This window comes from Mus musculus, chromosome 4 (assembly GCF_000001635.26).
Source record: "Mus musculus strain C57BL/6J chromosome 4, GRCm38.p6 C57BL/6J".
Lineage (NCBI taxonomy): Eukaryota > Metazoa > Chordata > Mammalia > Rodentia > Muridae > Mus > Mus musculus.
The window spans coordinates 103,136,002-103,159,518 of NC_000070.6; the positions used below are offsets into that span (position 1 = coordinate 103,136,002).

Here is a 23,517-nt window from a genome sequence, read left to right on the forward strand (position 1 = left end):
ACCAGTGTTTATTAGCTTCAGTTGCATGCTAATGAACAACCAAGATTAACTCTGATGAGTAAAATTGACCACAAAAAGTAAACGAGGCTCAGACCTGGACAAAAAATGGTTTAAGAAATTTAAGTGTTACAGAAATTAAATTTAAAAGTAAAACAAATCAAAAACCCAGTACATCTGTGATTAATCTATTACAGATCTTTTCATAGCCTATATCCTTTTGAAATAATAATGGGAAAGTGTTTAGTTTTCATTTACTATGGAAAGCATAATAAATATGGAAAGCTTTGATCAGGAAGTTTTGGTGTTGGAGTGACGTAATGACTGTGTGAGCACTGCTCTGTCACTGGTCTCTCTACTTGAACCCCTTCAGGTATTGGTGAGGTCACCTTTCTTCCCACCTCTGCCCTTCCTTTAGAATATTGGAGGTGTCTCTAGATTTTTCAGAAATAATATTTTATGAATTGGGTTGTACTTCTTGTCTGTGCTACAGTGAAGAAAACAATGTGATTTAACTATTGTTTTTCAGAGTGAAATTCCCTTCTATACAGTTAATACGTTTCTAACCTTTTGTAAGCTATTTGTCATGTTAGTGAAAGATTTTTAAAAACAATGTCTAAGCTTTCTTTCCTCCCACTGGAAAGGCTGACTCACTGGTATCTTATCCTACACCTGTGAAATTAGTGGCCTTTTGTACTCATGAAGAAGCCATACTTGGAAGTTTTTAAACATGTAGATTGGAGACACCTCATCTAAGATGTTAGGCCGAGATACTAGAGGGTAAGACCAACATCCGTATCTATTGATACACTTTCAAGTTGTCAGGACCCTGAGTGGGAGTTGTTTGATATGTTTTTAGAGTAGACCAAGTATTGTGGTCTATTTAGAAGATGATTTAAAAACAGAGTATTACCATTTAAACGAGCTCAGTTAAATTGTCACTTAATATTTCAGTAGTAACATCCATTGTCCTAAAAAATGAACTAAAAATAGAACAAGCTGTTTATGAATTCTTAGAGCTGTTAAGAGTGATAGTTGCAAGCTGCCCTGTTAGTGTTTCTTTTAGGTTGACTCTTACACATAGCTTTAGCGGCTCTTACTGATTTTATCAACCTCAGTGGCTGAACCTACTTCCCACTTGACTGCCAGTGAGGGTAAGGGAGTTACACAAGCTGGAATTGGGAGGCCAGGGGTTAAAGTCTTTAAAGCAGCATGTGCACTATCTCTGATTTGCTTCCTTAATATGAATAAACAAGTAGCAAACATTACCATCTGATAATGTAAGCTAACTAAGGAGACTAAGTGCTTCTGGCTACTTTCATTCTTGGAGAAAGGGGAGTCAAAGCACAAAGCTCAGGCGCTTGACCACTAAGAAAGGCAGTGGGAAGGCTGTTAATGTGTGTGAAGAGGTCCCTTTTCTCACCTCCTCTTACTCTGTGTGTTGGTTTTGAAGTTCTGTTCTTTATAAATATCGACGCCTAATCTCAGTTTTCAGTGTCCTTGGTACAGCTCATTTCCACATGCCAGTTCCTTCAATACCTCAAGTATGGTTTTGGTTATACATTTAAAATAGCACAGCATGGGGGGCTGGAGAGATGGCTCAGTGTTAAGAGCACTGACTGATCTTCTAGAGTCCTGAATTCAATTCCCAGCAACCATCTGTGTGAGAATCTGATGCCTTCTTCTGGTATGACTGAGAAGAGTGACAGAATACTCATATACATAAAATAAGTCTTTCTAAAACATATTAATGGCCTTGCTGTATGCAGCCATTCCTTGTCAGACTGTAGCATCTACATATGATTAGGCCCTTCAGAACCGAACTCTCTTCCATAATCGGTTCACAGGTTGATTTACAGTGTACAGTATAAATATCAAATGGTCTTTTTTTTCTATAAGGAATTTACAGATTATGATTACTAGATTTTATTTATTTATTTTGGTTTAAAAAATGGTGGGGTGTGTGTGTGCATGCGTGCACGTATGTATGTCAGAGTGTACATGTAGGTGCAGGTGCCCAAGAAGGTCAGGGGTGTCACATCCCCTGGAATTGGAGCCACAGGCAGTTGTGGTCTGCCCCGGTTAAAAGGTGCTAAGAACTGAATCCAGGTCCTCTGCATGAGCAATGAGTTCCCTAAACACACATACACACACATACATACACATACACACACACACACATACACACACATACATATACACACACACACACATACACACCCCTGCATGGATTCTAAGTGAGGGGAGATTAATTTTGTGTTACACTTATGTTACACATTCCGGTGTATATATTCTCTTGCAGAAATGTGTTTAATATGTGAGCTAGCTGTCTATTGATCAGCAAAGTACATGATAGAAAATTATAAAATATATTATCTTACTTAAAGAGTACGAGTTCTCTAGGTTCTAAATTGACATGTATGTCTTTCTTTAGAACACATACATATATTTGTGTTTGTGTGTCTATGTTCAGATAATTTGAGTTAGACTTTGATTTTCTTTTTCTTGTATAATCAGAATTTATTGTTTCTGATGCTTGATATCACTTGATTAGTAACTGCCTTCTATAGAAAACTGATTTTATTTTCCCAAATAAGGCTGTTTCTTCATTTTATTCATACTGGGTATATTTTTTGGAGGGATTGAAGAAGGTCCCAACTGAGACCCTAAGACACACTAGTAAGATTATCAACCTTTAGAGTTAGATGACGAAAATCTGGCTATATTCTGCTGCAATTTCTGTTATTTTTTAAGAAAATTCTGTAATGTGTGTGTCCATATTTCCTTATTTCCTTCTGTGATAGAGTTAATGTAATAGTTCTGTAGCTAGCAATGCTAGCAATGGTATTATGTGCAGATGAAGAGTACCTTAGAAAAGTATGGATGGATGGCTTTGTGATTTAATATCATTTTGTATGTAATTGCTATGTTCCTCCAGTGTGCTTTGTCTGAGCAGGGGATTTAGTCTCCCTTTCTGGGCTTATGGAATCAGATGATATTCTGTTTTCTAATTACTCTTCTTTACCCCAAATGATTTAGGATACTGTTCATAATAATCCATATATATAAGGGCTTACTTTCTGTGGTATATGGACTGAATAATGGCAAAAATTGTACGTGATTTCAAACTATTGACAATGATATATGGACCAATTAGAATTGGTCAGTTTATAGAAATAAAAGAATGGGTTTTCATTTTCCTTTTCATAATTTAAATTTTTTGAACATATTAGACACAACACATATGTGCCCTAAAGAAAACAAGAAGAGTCCATTTAGTACTGTACAGATTTTTAAATTATAGCATGGAAGCCCTAAAATCACTGATGTCAGAGCTTGACCTACTTTGGTGTATTTAGGAAGGCGACATGCCAATCCACGAGCTGCTCAGCCTCTATGGTTATGACAGCACTGTTCGGTTACCTGAGGAAGAGGAGGAGGAAGAGGAGGAGGAGGAAGGTGAAGATGATGAAGATGCTGATAATGATGATAACAGTGGCTGTAGTGGAGAAAATAAAGTAAGTTAGTGCATGTTCAGTGGTTTTGTCTTATTTATGGAACATTTATTTTCCAAGATCCCTGTAGGATTAATGAAACCACAGGTAGTACTAAACTTTTTACAGTAAGATTAAGTTTTGAAAATAAAAATACAGAAAAGGGTGATACAAAAATTGAAAATTCCTTAGGATTCACTTCCATGAGATAAATGATCTATGTCGTTTCAGATTTCTTTTTGCTTTGTCTAAATAGTCTCAACATAAGAAAAAATTGTTGTTACTTTTAAATAATACAGGCTGACTGGCAGTTCTGTATTCAGTTTTTAAAGTTCATTTCAGATAGATGAGGGTCACATTGCTTTCCCTATATTAACACCTGGTATAACTTCATGTCTTTATCAAAACTAAGAAAGTAGCACTGCTAAGCGCCCTGAGCAGCTAAACTCTGTAAATGGCTAGGACTTTAATGATAAGGTCCCACGCCAGTTCGAAGAGCTAACCCAGAGAATCACATCACAGTTAGTGTGTTCATTATAATCTGACAGCTAAAACACAATTTGACCAGTGGCCCACAACAGCATTTTTCATATTGTAAGTACTTTTTTTATTCTGTAGGAAGAGAATATAAAGGATTCATCGGGTCAGGAGGATGAAACTCAGTCTTCCAATGATGATCCCTCACAGTCTGTTACTTCCCAAGATGCTCAGGAAATAATCCGCCCACGTCGATGTAAATATTTTGATACAAGTATGTATTATTATTGCTAAAGTTAGAATGTGATTTCCACTCTCCTTTATTACCTAAAACTCTAATGTGGTTTTATTGCCATTTGAGTTAACTGATTGTGAAATTGCTTTCTGAGGATTAGACTCTAGCAGACCCCTGAGGTAACTGAAGATGACCTTGAATTTCTGATCTTCATGTCTTCTAAATGCTGGCATCACAGGCTTGTGCCACCATGCCCCATTTCATGGTAGCAGTCAGCCAGCCTTATAAATCATCCTCATTTGAGTGTAAGCAAGCCACAGCTTGCCCAGCATGTATAAAATAGAAATTGGGGAGAATAATTGTTTTTAAAATATACACAGACTTGATTGTCCGCCAAAATTTTGCTACAAAATTCCCAGTTTTATCTATAAGGAGCATTCTTTGGAAGATACTGCTTTGTCTCAGTCTTTGTTTATACAGTGTTCATTACTTGATTTTAAATATCTTGGCCTAATTTAGCAGACCTTTTGGCATATCTAAATATTTGATGGTAGGTATAAAAATGCAAAGATAATATCAATATGAACAGAGTAAGTGTCTATTTTATAGTATCATTTTCTTATGTATTCTAGATAGTGAAATAGAAGAAGAATCTGAAGAAGATGAAGATTATATTCCCTCAGAAGACTGGAAAAAGGTAATTTTTCAAAACTTATAGTAATATTCTAAAAGCAAAGAATATTTTTAATAAATCATATATATTAATGAATTTAATGTATTAGCCTTATTCTCACATTTAAGCATTTGGTAAATGTTGATTAAGTTCCCCATTAATATATCCAACTAAGAAATAGATTTATCTTTTCACAAAATGATTTTTGTGGGTAGAATGGTATTTTGCTGAGTGTATTGATATTCATACCTATATTAGAAATCCAAATATCTAATATAGGCCTGAGGTAGTACAGAATTAGAATCTTGTTGCCTTGTTAAAATATGACCTTTCAGGGTTTAAGATTGCAGTTTCCCACTTCACATTACTTATTAAAGAAAGCTCAGCATGACTGAATGCAGTGTTGGTGTTTTATATGGCCTGGCCCCTCTACAAATGTAAAAACTAGCTTCTAGAATAAACTTGAGACGTTAGGGTTTTTTTTTCCTTAAAATGTTACATAGCATTATTTAATTAACCACACTGTTAAATTGTAGGATTTAATTTTATGACGATGCATAGGAGTTGAACCTCTTAGGAAATAATAGTATACACTGTGTGTGGTTGGTTAAAGCAAATGATTTCTGTAGAAGGATGTTTTCTTTAATAAGAGATAATTGCCTAGTCTGACCTCTTTAAAAAATAACACCATTTGAGTTTGTTATGTTTTATTTTGTTTTGTTCTTTTTTTCTTGGTTTTATTTTATTTAACTATTTTATGTGTATGGGTATTTTGCCTGCATATGTATTTGTTCCTCTTGAAGTATGGCAGCTATCACAGAGCAACTTTGACTACCTTCAGGAGAGTGTTGCTGTTTTCTTTGGAGAAGGAGTGTCATGAGTCATCAGAGACTGAGTTATTACCTTCTGCGCCTTCTTTTCTACTGTGTGCAGTCCTTTCCCATCTGGGGAGGTGCCAGAGTAGTGTAGATGATTATCTGAAGGAGGATTGATTACATGGAAGATCTGTAGGGAATCATTATCTGTTTTGGGTTAAGACTTAGGAATATGGCTATTTGGGTCTCCTTGGAAGTAAAGGTAGAGTAAAGTAAAAAGAGGGGCAGGGATTGGCAGAAGAGGGGTTCTGTAGTGGATACCTTTAAAATAAAACCATCCCACATGGAGGAAGTTTGTCATATGTGCTGGTCTTTTTTGAAGACTGACCTCCAGAAAATCTGAGTTTCCTCTGTAGTAGAACAGTGGATTTGTCAAGTTGGGCCTATCTGAAGCTACAGTAGGTAAAATAAGATGCCAGTTACAGAGAAGACAGCAGCAGCAGAGAGGAAGCTCCATTTAATCCCCTAGAATCATCTAAGCTTCCTACAGCATGTTCATACCTGTGATGTCATTTTTCACTGTAAAGTGCCAGATCCATCTGTTGTGATCCCCATGCCATGAGACCTCTCATTGGTGATTTCCAGTTGACTTTTTTGAGAGCCAGTTTCAAACCTTTTTAAAGAAAGGCAAGGGCTGGAGAGATGGCTCAGCGGTTAAGAGCACCGACTGCTCTTCCAAAGGTCCTGAGTTCAAATCCCAGCAACCACATGGTGGCTCATAACCATCCATAATGAGACCTGATGCCCTCTTCTGGGTGTCTGAAGACAGCTACAATGTACTTAGATATAATAATAAGGAAATCTTAGAAAAATAAAAAACTAAATAAAAAGAAAGAAAGCCAAGCACTAACCTTGGTTTGGAAGTGAGTCTGCTAAGTTCCTGCCAAACTTTTACAAACCTTTTATGGTTTTACCCCTTTATCTTAAAGCTCAGACGTAAGTGTTAGGTCTGTGTTAAGCAGTGGGCTCTAGCACTAGTTTCCACTCATTATTGAGTAGAGACCTAAAGACTTCAATTTCTAAAAATTTCCTAGTGTTGCCAATACTGCTGGTGCAGAGTTGTCCTAAGTGTAGATGTTCAAAAACACACCCCAAGTTGACTTTTCTGATTTTCAGGGTATTTTTATTATTTTAATTAAGCAAAATTCACTTACTAATTTTTCTCTATATCTTGTGTGTTTTATTTATATTACATTTCACCATTATTTCCCATCCAGGCATCTAAGCCTCTAGCTATTATGAACTCGTTCATCCTCACAATGTACCATGAGGTAGTAATTGGTTTTATGACAGAGACCAGAGTCAGTTTACCCAAGAATATACTGAGGCTAGACATGAACACTGCATGTCTATCACCAGATCTTTTTTATGTTTAAAATAGGAAATCATGGTGGGCTCCATGTTTCAAGCTGAGATTCCAGTTGGTGTTTGTAGATACAAAGAAAATGAAAAAGGTGAGTTAAATTAAATTAAGTCCCTGAACTTTTGAAGTGATGGACTTTTCCTGAGGGCATGGTGTGAGTTTGTGTGTAGATACACATACCTGTTTGTGCTTATGTGGAGGCCAGAGGTCAAGGTTGGGTTCCTTCCTGTGTTGGCTCTTGGCCTTGAGACACAGGGTTTATTTAGCTAGGCAGGCTGGCCAGTGAGCATCTGTCTTTCTACCCTCAGCGCCTAGATTACAGATGCTTGCTGCCACTCTGGCTTTCACACATGGTGTTGGGCATCCAGACCTGTGTTTTCAGGCTTGCACAGCAGGCACTATACCCAGCCTGGTCTGTTAATTAACATACAGAATGTGATAAGAACATGATAGCCTATTAAATAACTCTTAATGGCTTCTATAAAGGAAGCTGTTATATCAGTCATAATGATCACTGTTTCCAGTTTTCTCTGTATAAATCTGACAGAAAACAAGGGAATTCTGGAGGTGTGTGCCATAAAATATCCAGTCTCTTTTAAAAACATGTTTCTCTGTATTTTAAATGTCCTAAACTTGGTAGTTTCTAGCCTTTATAACTTCAATTACCAATTTGAAAGCCAAATGTTAAACAACTGGTTATTTGCTTCTAAAACTCAATACTACTAAAAAGGAATGTTTTGTTGTGTGTTTTAAAATAATTTGGGAATACTACTTGTATATTTAAATTTCAAAAGTTTTTTTTTTTAACCATTTACATCAAAGTCTAAGGCCAGTCATACATCTAATAACATAAAATAAATGAGGATTCTGTGGGGGTTTTTTTCTTGGTTTTGGTTTTTGTTTTTCTTGTTTTTTCTACCGTTTTTAGGTGGGTTATAGAAAGACTGTGTATGAGTTCATAAACAGTGCGGCATGACTTGGAGCCAATTGTACATTTCTTTTTCACTGTTCACATTGCAGCTTTACACAGAGCACCTTAGAATTGGGGAGGTTTTGGTGTTATTTTCTTTTTACCATCTCCCTTAGATACTTTGTTTTAAATATATACCTGCTCTGCCTGCCTGCAAGAGGTGAGAAGTAGGAAACTTCACAAGCTAGTAAGTTTTGTAGCCAGTGTTTCAATATCATTCACCCTTGCCTTTGCAGGCTTGTCCAACTTAGTCCCTGTAATGTGAAAAACCATTGAGGGCACCAGCCTGGAGTCACCTTGTCCTGTGCTGGAATTTGGTATATTCTATATGATTATGTACAAAAAAAAAAAAAAAAGAATGGTCTGTTGGCTTTTCTGTATATAATTGAAGTTTAAGTACTGTGACTATATAATAGCAGGCCATAATCACAGCTGAGTAGCTGAGTTCTTCTCTTTTGTTAGTGAGAAACTGAAAGGTAAATATTTGTTTCATTTTATTAGGTGTCTTAAATTTTTTTGCTACGAAGAAAGTAATGCCTGTATTTTGAAAGTTTCATATTAAGTGCTGAGAGTGTGGCTTAGTGGTAAACACTTTGTGTATGGTGTACATACCATACAAAGGCCCTAGGTTCACTCCCTAGGATACAAGACAAGCCTTTTAGTAGATGAAAGGAAAACGTAATAGTTTGGTATCATGATTAAGGATAATCTCGTCTTGTACTTGACCTTTTAATATATATAGTCAAATATCATAGTAAATAAATTAATAACTTCTACTTTTAAAACTATTGCCTAGTCCAGCTGGGCAGCAGTGGTGCACACCTTTAATTCCAACCCTTGGGAGGCAGAGACGGGTGGCTCTCTGTGAGTTCAAGTCCAGCCTAGTCCACAGAACTACACACAAAGCAAAACCAACCAAACGTACAAACAAAAATAATGTCTATTCTGGCTTAATGTTTTCCTGATTTTAGAAGTTAGTTGCGTGTAATTTATATGCAGTAAGGTATGAATTTGATGGGAAGCTTTTTTATTTCTGCCTTTTCCTTTTTTGAGATAGGGTTTCTTAGGGGTTCACTCTGGTCCAGGCTGGCCTGGAACTCACAGCAAATCCCCTGCCTCCGCCCCACAATTGCTGGGATCAAAGATGTGTGCTATCATGCCTGGCTTTCATTTGAGAAATGAAGTATACTTCGTGGATTAGGAAGAGCATCAGGATGCAGGGAAGTGACATTGCCCTGACATTGTCAAGAGGCAGCTGGTGGTCAGCACCTTCTGCCTTAACTTGAAGTTTCACAAGTTCACATTTTGAGGAGAGGGCAAATAATGTGAGTAGAAGGTATTGTATGAAGAAAGTTTAATAACTGAAAAAGAAATTCTGGCTTTAAAAAAATAAAAGATTTAATTCTTTGTAGTGTATCCTGAAAACATAAAGCAAATACCACTATTCCACATTACACTGTTAAAACTGAAGTTGGTGAAAGACATTGTTGATTAGTGCACTCCTGTTTGTTGTAAACCCTTGAGTGCTGAGACACAGCTTGATCTGTTATCTAGGCTAACCTAGAACTTGCTATTTTCCTGCTTGAAGCTCCCAAGTAGTTGAGATTACAGGTGTGTGTGCCACCATGCCTGGTTCTGATTTCCTTGCAGAAGTCCTTTATAGAGATGAAAGACCCCACCACCACCACGATGACTCCAGAAAGATGGCAGAATGTATGTCTGTCCTTGGATTTGTCTTTATTGGTCTCTTTCCCACTGGATATCACTCCTTAGAACTTACTGATACACACTCAGTAGGCATCTTCCTATGAAACCTGTATTTATTTTGGTTACAAAAATATCCTTGATTATACCTTCATTAACATTTATTTACATTTTTTATGTGAATTATGCTTGACAAAGTACACCTCTCTTGCTCTCTGTGGGAGTTGACTATAAGACTGCCTCTTCCTTGGCCCATGGACACCAAAACATATGTGACTCTCTTATGTGACTTGCTATGGAATTTGAATAGAGCCTATGGACATCCTCTCTCTTATGTTTAACTCATCTCTTGGTTATTATATAATGTAAATGCTCTATGAATCAGATTGCTTCTTAAGGAATAATAACAAAAGACAATTTTGTGGTCAGTGCAGACACAAACTTTTTTCTTTTAAATTTTCATCCTGTTGTTAATTAAGTACACAGATATAGAACCTGTTAAGTACTGTGGGTTCATTTTACTATCTGTTTATCACGCGATTCTTCATGTCCAGTGTATGATGTTTGTCACGTAGACTACATTTGTGTGCATATTGCCTATGCAGTGTGGATTTAGAGAGGCTCCAGTTGCTCGCAGCTCATGTTTATTAGTGACTCTATTGTAATTGTCTAAAGTGCATTGTGTTATTCTGAAATAATCAGAGCTCGCTGTTCAGCCAGCCTCACAGGAAGGAGGCTGACTTGTCATGTGGCGCCACCTGGTGACGGCCCTCTTCCCAGTTTAAGGATTTACAGAATATTGTCAGTGATTCCAAAAATATCTTCTAGGTTATATAGCTAGGAGAATCCTGGGATTCACACACCTAGCCCTTCACTTACTCTTGAAGACATGAGACAACCTATAAAACATAAAATGAGGACTCAATTCCCTTTGCAGAACAGAAAACAGAAATTTAGTACTCTGTCCAAATTCACTTATCAAGGCAGTCAACATATTTCAGTTTTGGCCTTTATTATGCTTAGCAGTTAGAAAAAGAAGGTAGAACATTTCTTTCCATATTGTCTTTTAAGAAGAGAAGTATAGGGCTGGAGAGATGGCTCAGTGGGTAAGAGTACCCGACTGCTCTTCCAAAGGTCTGGAGTTCAAATCCCAGCAACCACATGGTGGCTCACAACAAGATCTGACTCCCTCTTCTGGTGTGTCTGAAGACAGCTACAGTGTACTTACATGTAATAAATAAATCTTAAAAAAAAAAAAAAGAAGAAGAAGTATATATTGAGAGTACCAGGAATAGGTGGGTTTTTAAAGTACGTGTGAAGATGGAGGAAGAAGGTAGTGTATGTGAAACAATTGATACGTTGCCTATCATAGAAGAATTGCTTAATTAGCTGCTAATGCCTTTTTATAACACAAGGTATTTTGACAGCCATCCTGTGTCTTGTAAAGATTTTTATCAAGTGATTTTTCTGTTGAGATTTAAGTATTTGTTTCTTGTCTTTAAAAACAAAGGTCTTACGAGCTTTGTTGAACTAGATTTCCAATCTGCTATGCTGACACTGTCATATCTCCCTCTCCCATCCAGAATTGTCAGAAAGTTTTGGTTTTATTTCAGTTTCTATTTGCTTTTCCAGTCCCTCCCAGTGCTCGGCTCCGCACATCCTCATGTCCTTGTTAGTAAACCCAGCAGGCTTCTTTCTAACCCAGGTCACTCTAGGATTTAACCAGGCTTGAAAGTCACTCTTGGAAGCACTTGTCTTGCTCTTCTAGTACCACAAGTGTGGCACTGATTCAATTTCAAGCTGTGGCTTCTGGGTTTTACATGTGTCTGTGTCATTTAGCCTCATAAGGCACTGTCTTAGGTCATGTTCTAGTTTTATATTTTTAATTTTGCTGAGATTTAGGCTTTATTCTTGAGGGGGGGCAGTTAAGACAGGATTTCTCTATGAAGATCTGGCTATTCTGAAACTGTAGCCCAGGCTGGCCCTTAATTCATTGATCTACCTGTTTTCCCAATTCTGGGAATCAGGGTGTGTGCTGCCATTGCCCAGCTGACTTTCATCACTTGGGAAGCCAAGGCAGGAAGATCATAACTTGGAGGCCAACTTGGAATGCAATATCAAGACCCTGTCTCATAAAAAGAAAAAAAGTTATGGCTGCCACTTCTGTGAGTAAAGGCACTCTCATCAAACCTGATGACCAGTGAGCTCCACGTGCTAAGAGCTGGCTCCTGGGTGGTTGTGGTATCCCCCTTAATCCCAGCAGAGGCAGGTGAATTGGAGGCCAGCCTGGTCTACTAAGCAAGTTCTAGAATTGTCGAGGCTACACAGAAGAGAACTGTCTCAGGGTAGGGACATTTGTGTGGTGTGGCACATGCAAATACATACAGAGAAAACAAATGTCATTTTAAAAAATCGGAGTTATTTGTTTAGTGATATGTCTCCTATGTCCTACATGAATGAATTATGTTAATTTGGGGTAGTTTGATTAACATTTGTTTTCTTAATTTAGTGTATGAAAATGATGATCAGCTTCTGTGGGATCCAGAGTGTTTACCAGAAGAGAAAGTGGTTGTCTTTCTTAAGGATGCGTCTAGAAGGACAGGGGATGAGAAAGGTGTGGAAGCAATCCCTGAAGGCTCGCATATCAAAGACAATGAGCAGGTCCGTGAGTAAGGATAACGCCGTGGGTCTCCTCATAAAGGGCATTCCTCAGTGCGGGCGCTCGTCCACCGGGACTCCCTTATTACAGCGCCTACTGACTACTTTTAGTGTGCTTTTTTGGCTCCAGTAAACAGAAACCTTTCTTTGCCTGCATATACTTTTTGTAATGATTTTTAAAAGTGTTTTTTTTTAGATTTTCTTTTGTTTGTTTTCTATTCTCTCTGTGAGAATCCATGACTCTGATCAAGTTGGCCTTTGCATCTCACATAACCATTGTGTATATAGTCAGATTAATACTTCCATGAACCTAACATGAGAATAGTTTTAAAAACCTTTTTTTTCTCAACCTGTTTAAAATATTAGGAATCCAAGATGGCTCCAAAGAATTACAGCTTAAACAAAATATTTTATGTGAAATCAATATGTCAGTTACTGGGTTACTGTGGTCATCAAGTTACATACCCCTATATACACATATATTGTGCATAGCAAGAGGCATATAAAGTTAGAAATTCATTTTTTTCCTCGATGCTCTGTATGTTGCTCTCACTATAATTGGACCAGAAAGCCTGGAAACAAATACATGATTCAGAAAAATGTGCTCTTAAAAACCTGCATCGGCCTGAACTGTTCGTGATCGGTGAGTCTTATGTAAGCGCCTTTCTTTTCCTAGGCTTTATATGAGTTGGTTAAATGCAGCTTTGATACGGAAGAAGCCTTGAGAAGACTGAGATTTAATGTCAAAGCAGCTCGAGGTGAGCACGCACTAGACCTTTGTTACGTGACTTGGCAGAAATTTTAAATTTTAGGCTTTTTAGTTTTCCTGAATGTGTCTCAGCTTACTAATTCTAGTCTTTCTGAATTCAGTAGACACTTACAGAGAAAGTATCACTCAAATTGTTATAGGGAATGGGATTAAAATTGTTCTCTTATGCAAAATCGGCATTTAAGTGTAAGTCTAAAGTATACAATACCTTACAAAACATATTTAAAGATTTTTGTCTTTGATCTTTATAATAGCCCAATGACCTAAGTACTATAACACCTACTGCCTAACTTTAGAATTATGAGTCTGGGCTAGTGAGATGGCCCAGGGGCAAAAGTGGTTGTGCCTCAAGCCTAATAACTTGGATTGGAGAGCTAGAGCCCATGCCGCGGAGGAAGGAGAGAACTAGTTCCCTCAAGGTGTCTGCTGGCCTCTCTGCACTCACCGTGGTGCACATACCCAGATGCACAGGTAAAGAAGTATTAAGTGAAATTCTGAGATTTAGCTCTCTAAGCCAAAGTATTGTGGTTGAGGCAAGTGTAACTCATGAGCAATAAGGCTATAGTTGAAACTGGTGGCTTTTTTACTCTAACCCTGACCCCTAGGCCATTGCACTAAGAGTATTTTGTATGTGTCTATAGACATGACAGTAGTGGATTATTTGTTTACTTGAAGTCAGTCTGAAGGCTCTATGTCTCTGAGAACCTAACCGTTTAAGTCTCAGCCAACATGGTGCCTGAAAACCTAGAGGCAAGCTGAAAAATAGGTTTTGATCTTCAGAGGAGAGTTGTAGGGCATTGTTAGAGCCAATTGTAGTGTAACCTAGCTAAGGAGAGTATTTGAGAGGAAACTGAGAACAAAGTATTTTTACTGGTAACAATTATGTTCCTTAAAGAGGGTGAAGAAGGGACAGAACATAGTTCCATGTAGAGTCCGAAGTCAGAAAGAACTTACCAAGATGAGGGAATGCAAAGGTGGCTAATGTTAGTTGGGCTGAGAAGAACTGAGGAGGTCCACTAAGAGGTGGCACACAGTAGAAGCATCACAGGTTGGAGGCCTAGCAGGAGCTAGAGCAAGACCTTGCCTCAACAAGGAAGAAGGAACAAGTGGTCCAAATTTGAGATTGGAGAGTTTAGGACTAAATTGTTCCAATTTGTATTAAATCGGGAATTTGTAACCCTGCGTCATTTGCAGTGACTAGTGTTAGCACTTAAGGCTAAGATACTCCACTCCTTTCATTGCTTTGTCAAACGTTACATTTTTGCTTTCATTTTCTTTTTGGTATATTAATTTGCTCTTATCCCCTCATTTTGTCAGAGGAGTTATCTGTGTGGACAGAGGAAGAGTGTAGAAATTTTGAGCAAGGGCTGAAGGCCTATGGAAAAGATTTTCATCTGATTCAGGCTAATAAAGTAAGTAAAGATTTATGCCCTCTTTTTACAAGAATAAATTTAGTTTACTTTCTTAGTGTTAAAGTTTCTGTGATCAATACTATAATCTTTTTATTTACAACTAATTAGAATAAGAATCCTTATACTGCCTGATGTATTTGCCAGGTGACTTTTCAAGGCATGATAACTGTAAGTATTTAAGAATTGAATTCATTTATAAGTCATAGTCAACTTCTCAGATTGTGTATTCAGTGCAGTTATTTATGACTTTCTGTTATCTGTCATAAGGTTTGTTTACATTTTAAAAATAATAATGTTTTTATTCATTCTTTGAGAATTTCATACAGTGTGTTTTTATATTCTTTTCCTGTAACTCCTCCCATATCCTGTCCAACCATCTCCATGTTACTTTCCTCTTTGAAGTACACATACATGCAGACACACACATCGCAGTGCGTCTCAGTGTGTCTGAGCTGACTACTGATCCTCGGTGTGGAGCATGCTCTGTGTGTCAGTTAACCTGTCACTGATTGAGGGAGACATTTTCTCTCTTCCAGCAGCTGTCAGTTGCAAATTTCTCCCTAAAGTAATTTTGAAATTGTAAAATGTCTTTTAACATCAAATTTGCAGTGGAAATATTTGTGTGATATATGAGTGTGCTACAGTGTGTAAGTCAAAGAACAACTCTAAGTCTCTCCTTCCCCCAGGTAGGACCTTGGGATTGGACTCAGATGGTCAGGCTTGGTGGCAAGGACCTTTACCTGATGAGCCATTTTACTTCCCAATTTAAATATTTTGTTTGCAGTTACCTAAGTCCTAATTGGTCGTAACTCATTCTTAAAGTGATATTTTCCAGAGGCATCAATCACAGCAGGCTTAACGTGATGGCTGCTGTCTCCTCTAAGTAAGTCATACAGTATAGAGCCTCAAGAACTCCATAATAACTTGAAGATTTGAGCATTTAATTATTTTCAAAAGCTTTTTGTTGTATTTATCATGAGTGTGGAAGGGAGCATCAGGCACTGCTTATGAATTGCCCACCAGTTAAGAACCAAGGCTACTTTTGTAGAGACTCACATTTAATACCTAGCACTCATGTTGAGTTACTCACAACCACCAGTAATTTTAGGTCCAGCAGATCTTACACCTTTGGCTTCCACTGGCACTTGCACGAACATGCAAGTGTGTGTGCAAGCGTGCGCATGCGCACAAACACACACACACACAATCAAAAATAACTACATCTTTAACAAAAGAAAAACATACATCAGTGGTGAAAGAGAAATTTGGAGCTTTGAGTATTGACTCTCCAAAGGGTGGCACCCAGTGTGTCCAACTCTAATGCTTTGAGCACTCTGGGAAAAGGTTGTGTTTATGCTAGTGACTGACTGCATGTTCCGGAATTTGTTCTAAAATTCATTTTTCCAGGTTGAAAGGTGCATTTTCTTTTTCTAGTATTCCTGGCATGCACATACTACCAAGCTGTGATGGATTGCCTCTCGGGGCCCCTCTGGAACACAACTGAAAGTACAACGTCAACCCCCTGGGGGACTTTAAACACGCAGTAGCTGACTTGGAACCTCTGAGGGTTCCAGGGCTTGAGAGTCCTCTCCCACGTGCTCTGTGCTGGACTTAGTTGCTCTAGTGAGCAGAGTGAGGACAGTTATTCTTTGAGGGTCCCATGTGAAAATACCAAGTTGTTCTTTTTATACTTGGAATCAATTCCAATGTTGACCATTAAGTTCTGTTATAGTGGGCTTACGTAATGAAGATTTTATATAGTGGTAATAGCACACGCCCAAGATATCCTGGCTTTTGGTTTCAGTAAATTAAAAACTGACTTGCTTGAAGTCATTCATTAGGAAGCAAAACATTGAAAGTGTTTTTCTTAATGTATATTGATTAGTGTTTTACTTGTATGTGTGCCAGATATGTTCCTGGTGCCCAAGGAAGTCAGGAGAGAGCATCAGCTCTTCTGAAACTGGACTGAGCCACCATGTGGGGGTACTAGGAACTGGGGCCTTTACACACTAAACCACTGAATGCCCTTCCTCCAGCCCTTACTGCTTTAATGGTCAACATTGGAATTGATTCCAAGTATAAAAGTTTAAGCAGAGCGGAAGAAAGGGAATAAAAATCTACGTTAGATAAGAGAGGGTGTTATCAATAGTAGGTAAAATCAGTGCCAAAAAGATGTTTTTGTGATGATGAGAAATTTGTAGACTAAGCCTGTTGACCACCTTGTTTCCAGAGCACTGCTGCGCGCCTTTTCTCTTTGAACCATGTTTATTCTTACACGTAACTCCAATAACTCTCCAAGGTGCAACAGTGAAGAAGATTTTTAGCAGCACTATTTGTTGATCGTTAGTTTCAGATGTTTAGGAAACCAATCATTTGCATGAATAGCTGTAGAGCCACGGTGGTGTCTTAATGTACAAAACCTAAGTACTGGTGTAGCCTAGTTTCCTTTCCCTGGCCTAGTTTCAGACGTTTTGGGAGGAAAATGAGTCTAGACTGTTGTTGCACTAATAAGGTGAACTTTTAAATTGGCCTTTTCTGTTTGTTCCTGTGAGGACTGTCTGTTCTGTTCACTGCCCCGCCCACTCCTGCCCACATCCCCATGATGGGACGGTGACGGTGACGGTGATGGTGATGATGGTGGTGGTGGTGCTTGTGAGGATTGTGATGATTTGATTTTGGAGGGCTTTTGTCTGTTTGATCAGTTGCTTATTCTGTTCTGGTTTTTTATTTTGTCTCTGTTTCTAAGACAAGAGTCTTCTATGCCCTAGAATAGCCTCAAACTTGGCTCTGTAGCTAAAAATGAGCATGGCTAGGAATGACCTTGGACTCGTCATCCTCTTGCTTCTACCTCCCAAATGCTGGGATTTACAACACATCTGCTCCATAATACCTTGTTGGTGATGTTTGTTTGTTTTCTTTTTAACTTCTGGATTTCCTTACTGCCTTTTGATACACATACTGTACTCTGTTCTTCACTCGACACCTCCCAGGCCTCCTCTTGGCCCCTTCATCCTTCCAAGTAGTGCCCTGCTTTGTTTTCATGACCTGTATGCTGGTGACTTCTTAGCTGTTAAACATACACAAATTTGCATTTAGATTTTTACATGTAAGAAAACACTATTTTCCTTTTTAGTTAGCCTTATTTGGTTAACATAAGACTTCCATTTTCTTGACAATGTTGTAATTTCATTTTATTCTTCTCTATAACTAGAGAAAATTGCATTGTATGTGTGCATATTTTTATATCCATGAGCAGCTAGGCTTGTTCCATTTCTTGGCTGTTATGAATAGTGTAGCAGCAAGCAGGAATATTCAAGTAGCTCTGTGATGCGCTAACTTAGAGCCCTTGGGTATATACCTGGGGATTATGTAGGTGGTCACATTGTAGCTCAGTCTTTGGTGTTGTGTGGAATTTCCATGCTGGTCTCCGTTCTTGTTTTACCAGTTGTACATGCCTGTCAAGAAGTGCATAAGTGTCCTCTCCCCACACTCACGCAGAATTTGTTCTCAGTCATTTTGTTGTTTATTTTGTGGTAAGCCATTCTGGTTTGGGTACGATGGGGTCTGAAAGCAGTTTTAGTGTGAATTTCTCTGAAGGCTAAGAATCCTGAGTTCTTGGTGTTCATTGGCCATTTCAGAGTTCATTATATATCCTAAATAATTAATCCACTTCAGATAAATAGATGGTGAAAGTTTTCTCCTATTCTGTGGGTTATTTCTTTACTCTTAGTTTTATTTGCTGGGCAGAAGCTTTTAATTGCATGCAATCCCATTTGCCATTTCTTGGGTTTGTTTTTTTCATTGGAGAGTCTTCACCTATCCCTGTGCATGCAACGGTTTAGCCTGTGTTTTACCTCTGGCTGTTTCAGAGGTTCAGATTTTATATTAAGGTCTTTGATTCATTCTGAATTGATTTTTCTACAAGGTTCAAGATTCAGTTCCATGCTTCTTGTGGGAAATCCTTTATAAGAGAAGTTAAATTTAGATTCCCAAGACAGTCTGTAAGCAAAAAGTATGTATTCTTTGGAGTCACTTTAACCTACTTGTCCTATCTGTAGTAAAGGAATACTTGTTTTATTGTAAAATATTAGAATTGTGGTCTCCTTGAATTAAGAAAAAAAAAGAATGCTAAATATCTAATATAGTTATTGATTATTTTTCTTAATGGATTCAGAAAGAATAGTTTTCAATACAGTTGCTGTAGTTTTTCATAATGTATATTCATTTGTCATGTATATTAATTAAGTGATAGCGATTTTTTCCAGTCTGTCTTAAAGTTTCTGTTGCTATGGTAAAACACTGTGGTTTATTTGGCTTACACTTTCCTGTCACATAAAGAAAGGTAGGGCAGGAACTACAGGCAGGAACTGAAGCAGTAACAGTGAAAGAACACTGCTTCCTGCCTTGTTCCTCATGACCTGCCGTGGTTGGCCCCACCCATATCAATCATCAGTCAAGAAAATCCTCGGGGCTCGAGAGATGGCTCAGTGGGTAAGAGCACTGACTGCTCTTCCAAAGATCCTGAGTTCAAATCCCAGCAAACACATGGTGGTTTACAACCATCCGTAATGAGATCTGACACCCTCTACAGGTGTGTCTAAAGACAGCTACAGTGTACTTATATATAATAAATAAATAAATTTTTTTAAAAAGAGAGAGAAAAGAAAAGAAAATCCTCTACAGACTTGCCTATAAGCCAGTCTTAGAGAGGTATTTTCTTAGTTCAGTCCCTCTCCCGAATGACAGTAGCTTTTATGTCAAGTTGACATAAAACTATCCAGCACAGACTTGCGTTGTTTTTCATGAAGTAGCTCTGTTAAGGAGATTATTCTTAAAAACAAGCATTTGTTTCTTACAGGTCCGAACAAGATCAGTTGGTGAATGTGTAGCATTCTATTACATGTGGAAAAAGTCTGAGCGCTATGATTTCTTTGCTCAGCAAACAAGGTTTGGAAAAAAGAAATATAATCTTCATCCTGGTGTAACGTGAGTTGTTTTCTAAGCTTTCTTGGATTTTTCTTAAAAGAGTTATGAACTTTGTAGTACATCAAAGTACAGTTTATGTTAGTTTATAAACATTATCTCTTGACATGTAAGGCATACAGACTTCATTGTCTTAAGAAGAATTCCAAACCGTCATGCTTGTTAATAAAACAAGCATAAAACCAAGGTTTCGAGTGCAGGTTTTCATTAGGTCTTCTTAAAATGGAAAAGGAGAATGTATTAATACTACATTTGCGTTAATTCATTTTCTTCCTCCCCCCTTTTATTTGTTTGTTTGTTTGTTTGTTTGTTTAGAGGCAAGATCTTGCTATGTAGTCCTGACTGAGCTGGCCTCATTCTTCGCAATTATGTTAATCTTCCAAGTGCTGGGATTATGTATGTGTGCCACCACCTATGGCTTAGTTTTGATCTTTGAGAAGAGTAAAATTAGGACGAAGTCAAGGTTTCCTAAAACTACTGGGCTATATAACCAGTGGAAGGCCATTAAAGAGGAAAAGAAATTAATTTGTTTCTTGAGCAGCCTGTTTTGATCACTGGAACTAAGAGATACAGATGTAGACGTTCTTAAACAGGAGGGGGTGGAGCACAGGAATGTGGCCATCGGGTCACATTGAATCTTCTTGTTTACTAGTTTTACCTTTTTCTAGTTTTCCTGAATCGTATAGGACACAGTAATAATAATGCTAAGACAGCCCAGACTTGGGAGTGATGCAGTGATGGTAGCTCTACTCACACTCATGGTGTGTCTTGCCTGCCTACCCACAGTCTCCAGCATAAGAAATCCTCTTAGCTCCATTCCGGCTGTAAGTCGATGTGGTCAGGGTACACGAATAAAGATGCTGTGTGCTTGACACACATTTGCTTGGCTCATGTTTGACTATATTTTCCAAACCTCTGGGCCGTACTGTTTCTTTGTTGTGTTCATTTATAGATTGAGTACTTCCTCAGGTCAGACATGCTAAAGCCCAAAGCAAAATAAAGTCAGAAAGCATAGGTGGGGGCTCAGCATTGGAATACCTCAGCCTAGTGTGCTGAAGACCTGCCTAGGCTGCTGCCAGCATCGCTCCCCAGCAAGGGAGCAAGTGGATAGCATCCATCCTTGGCAAAAGGCAGTGCACGCTGCCTCTCCTGTTCCCCAGGTATTCAGAGTTGGTGACCATTAGGATTGAATTTCATATACAGGAGCTCTACAGACTTTCTCATTGCGTAATAAATACTCTACAAATACTTGAATGAATTTAATTTGATCATTTAGTTTATGAACAGTTTAACCACTTGCTAAATTTATTATTTTTCTGGGCTATTCAGTGGTACTACAAAGATGTAGGACTAGCTGTATCCCTCCCTCCCTCCCTCCCTCCCTCTCTCCCTCCCTTCCATCCTTCCTCTATTTCAGAAACAATGTTTACAAGTGCTGACTCTGTCATCATCAACATGAGAACACAGCACATTTGCCATGCTACTGCAGAGTCCTAGTTTATCTAGTTTTCTTTTTCAGAAAGCCTTAGCAGAGGGCTGAATGTGCTAAGGACTTGGCTTAGTTGGCTCTGTGATGTCCAGGGCAGCAGGGTGGGCAGGGATGTGCCAAACATTTTTGTTTCTCAGATAATCTCTCATAGTTTCTGAAAAGCTTTGAAAGTATTGAACATGTTAGTTTCTCCTAGGTGAACTTTTTTATAGGTGGACACACCATAGGTAAAGTAAACCATACCTTGTTTTCCTAAGGTGTGAGTTAACACCAGTCCCATGTAAGAATGGGATGAAGTCACAGATGTGTTTGGTCTTTCGTGTAGGCAATAACCATGGGTTTGAGGGACTGACTTCTGTTCCTTTGAGCTTCTTATCCTCTGCCTGCCTGCCTGCCTGCCTGCCTGCCTGCCTGCCTGCCTGCCTGCCTGCCTGCCTTAAATTCTTTCCCCGCAAAGGAACCACAGTATTTCTTTACAGGTATACTATACCTTCTATAAGAAGCAGCAACCAGCTAGGTGTGATACCTCACACCTATAATCTCAGCATTCAGAGAGCTGAGATGGCAGGATTTCCCTGACTATGAATCTAGTCGGGGATGTACAGTTTCACGCCAGTCAAGGCTACATAGCAAGACACTATCTTAACAGAATACATAACAAAAATTGAAAAGAAGTAATGACCAGACTTTACATTATTATTCATGTTTTGAGAAATTATTATTTTCCATGAGAAATATCTCTGGCTTGCTTGCATTTTCTGCTAATCGATGTCTCTTAGGTGGTTACATAGTACATGTTAATGCCGTAAACAGTGGTTCTCAGCTGGCCTAATGCTGCCACCCTTGACTGCAGTTCCTCAGGTTATGGCCATCCCCAATCAAAAAAGGATTTTTGTTGCTACTTCATAACTGTAATTTTCTACTGTTATGAGTTGTAAATATCTGTGTTTTCTGATGGTCTTAGGTGACCCCTGGGGGTGGGGATGACCCACGGGTTGAGAACCACTACCTTAAAGTAAAACCTGTGAATTTTCTTTTCCTTATTTTAGGTTCACATTAGACTAAGTGCATTATCTTAAAAGTCCTTGTTAAGTTTTTCTTTTTTTGCCACTTCCCATTGTTCCCCAGAATGAAGCACATTTGCCCTTTCTGCCCACAGCCTCTGAGAGTTCTACTACAGGGGAGGGATTGAGAGCCACATTCACATTGGAGAGCTTGCTGTTCCAAATAATACTTAAAACTCCAGTTACCTCAATGCCAGTGCTCTCAACTTCTTCAAATGTGGGACCTGACTTTCTTCCTAAGCATTTGGGATTTCATTGATAAAAATAAAGATGATGTGACTATCTCTCACAGTATCATTGCCACATTCAAAGTTTGAACATAATTTTGATGTCTTTTTATCTAGCTTCCTTTGGAATTTTTTTTTTAAACTCTCCAGTATTCACTCCCATAGGCTTTGTTTTCAGTAATTCTGTCTAGTGTTTTTTTTTTTCTTCTTTTTTTTTTTCTTTTGTTTCTGAAGTTCCTGTGATAGACATCTTACCTGTTTCTCTTTCTGTGTGCTTCAGATTGACTCTGCAGTTGTTTTTTTAATGACAATGTAGAGCAATGTAGTGCTGGAAGATCCTAAATGCCATTACATTTATAACGTCAAGACTGTTATGTTAGTTTCTGGTCATAATATGTTTCTGTGGTACATGTTTGGCTTGTGTATGCACACGTGTATGTGTATTGAGACCAGATGGCAACTTTTGGTGTTACTTTTCAGGAACTGCCCACAAAGTTTTTTTAGACGGGGTCTTCCCTTGGTACCCAAGGCTTGCTGCCATGACTGGCTGGCTTGCCTAGTGAGCCGCAAGGATCCAGCATGTCTGCCGCCCAGTCTTGGGGGTAACAAATGTATGACCATGTTTCAGTTGGACTGTACAGAAGTGGCAGCCAGCCCACAAGCCATAGTCTGCCACTTTCATGTTCAGTACAATAACCTTGTGTGTAGATAGGAAACATGGGTTTATCTGCATTTTATTTTTTAAAAATCACTACCTTCAGACAGGATTTTTTCACCCCAGCATAGTATGATCCTCAACTAATGTGATTGTAATAAAAGTTATAAATCAGCCCAGGACTGGGCCCATCGCAGTGAGATCACGCTGATCTGTGTAGTGGCTAGGCAGGGATGGCTCCTCTGGGTTGGGCCCAGTTGCACTGGGGATCTGAAAACCCAGTCTACTTCTGTTCAGAAATCACTTTGTACTCCCAGTGCCCTCATCCTTACCTCTGTACTTATACACACTCCAGCTTCAGTCCCACCATTTTGAGCCGTTTTCTGCACATCTTAAAGTCTTGAAACTTGCTGTGGACTTGATGTTTTCGTTAGCTTCGAACCTTCATACATAGCACTATAAATGTGTAGTT

General features: G+C 38.5%; 1 protein-coding gene across 13 annotated transcripts in view; it reads left to right on the forward strand.

The window, feature by feature from the left end:
• Nucleotides 1-23,517, forward strand: part of Mier1 (MEIR1 treanscription regulator) — a 51,431-nt gene that overhangs the window by 21,678 nt on the left and 6,236 nt on the right. For all 13 annotated transcript variants that reach the window (XM_006503399.3, NM_027696.3, NM_001286222.1 and 10 more), the window contains 8 exons: nt 3,357-3,515; nt 4,110-4,242; nt 4,836-4,900; nt 7,133-7,205; nt 12,298-12,449; nt 13,123-13,204; nt 14,533-14,627; nt 19,486-19,613. In XM_006503399.3, coding sequence (XP_006503462.1) covers nt 3,357-3,515; nt 4,110-4,242; nt 4,836-4,900; nt 7,133-7,205; nt 12,298-12,449; nt 13,123-13,204; nt 14,533-14,627; nt 19,486-19,613 — 887 coding nt within the window. The remainder of the gene's footprint in view (nt 1-3,356; nt 3,516-4,109; nt 4,243-4,835; nt 4,901-7,132; nt 7,206-12,297; nt 12,450-13,122; nt 13,205-14,532; nt 14,628-19,485; nt 19,614-23,517) is intronic.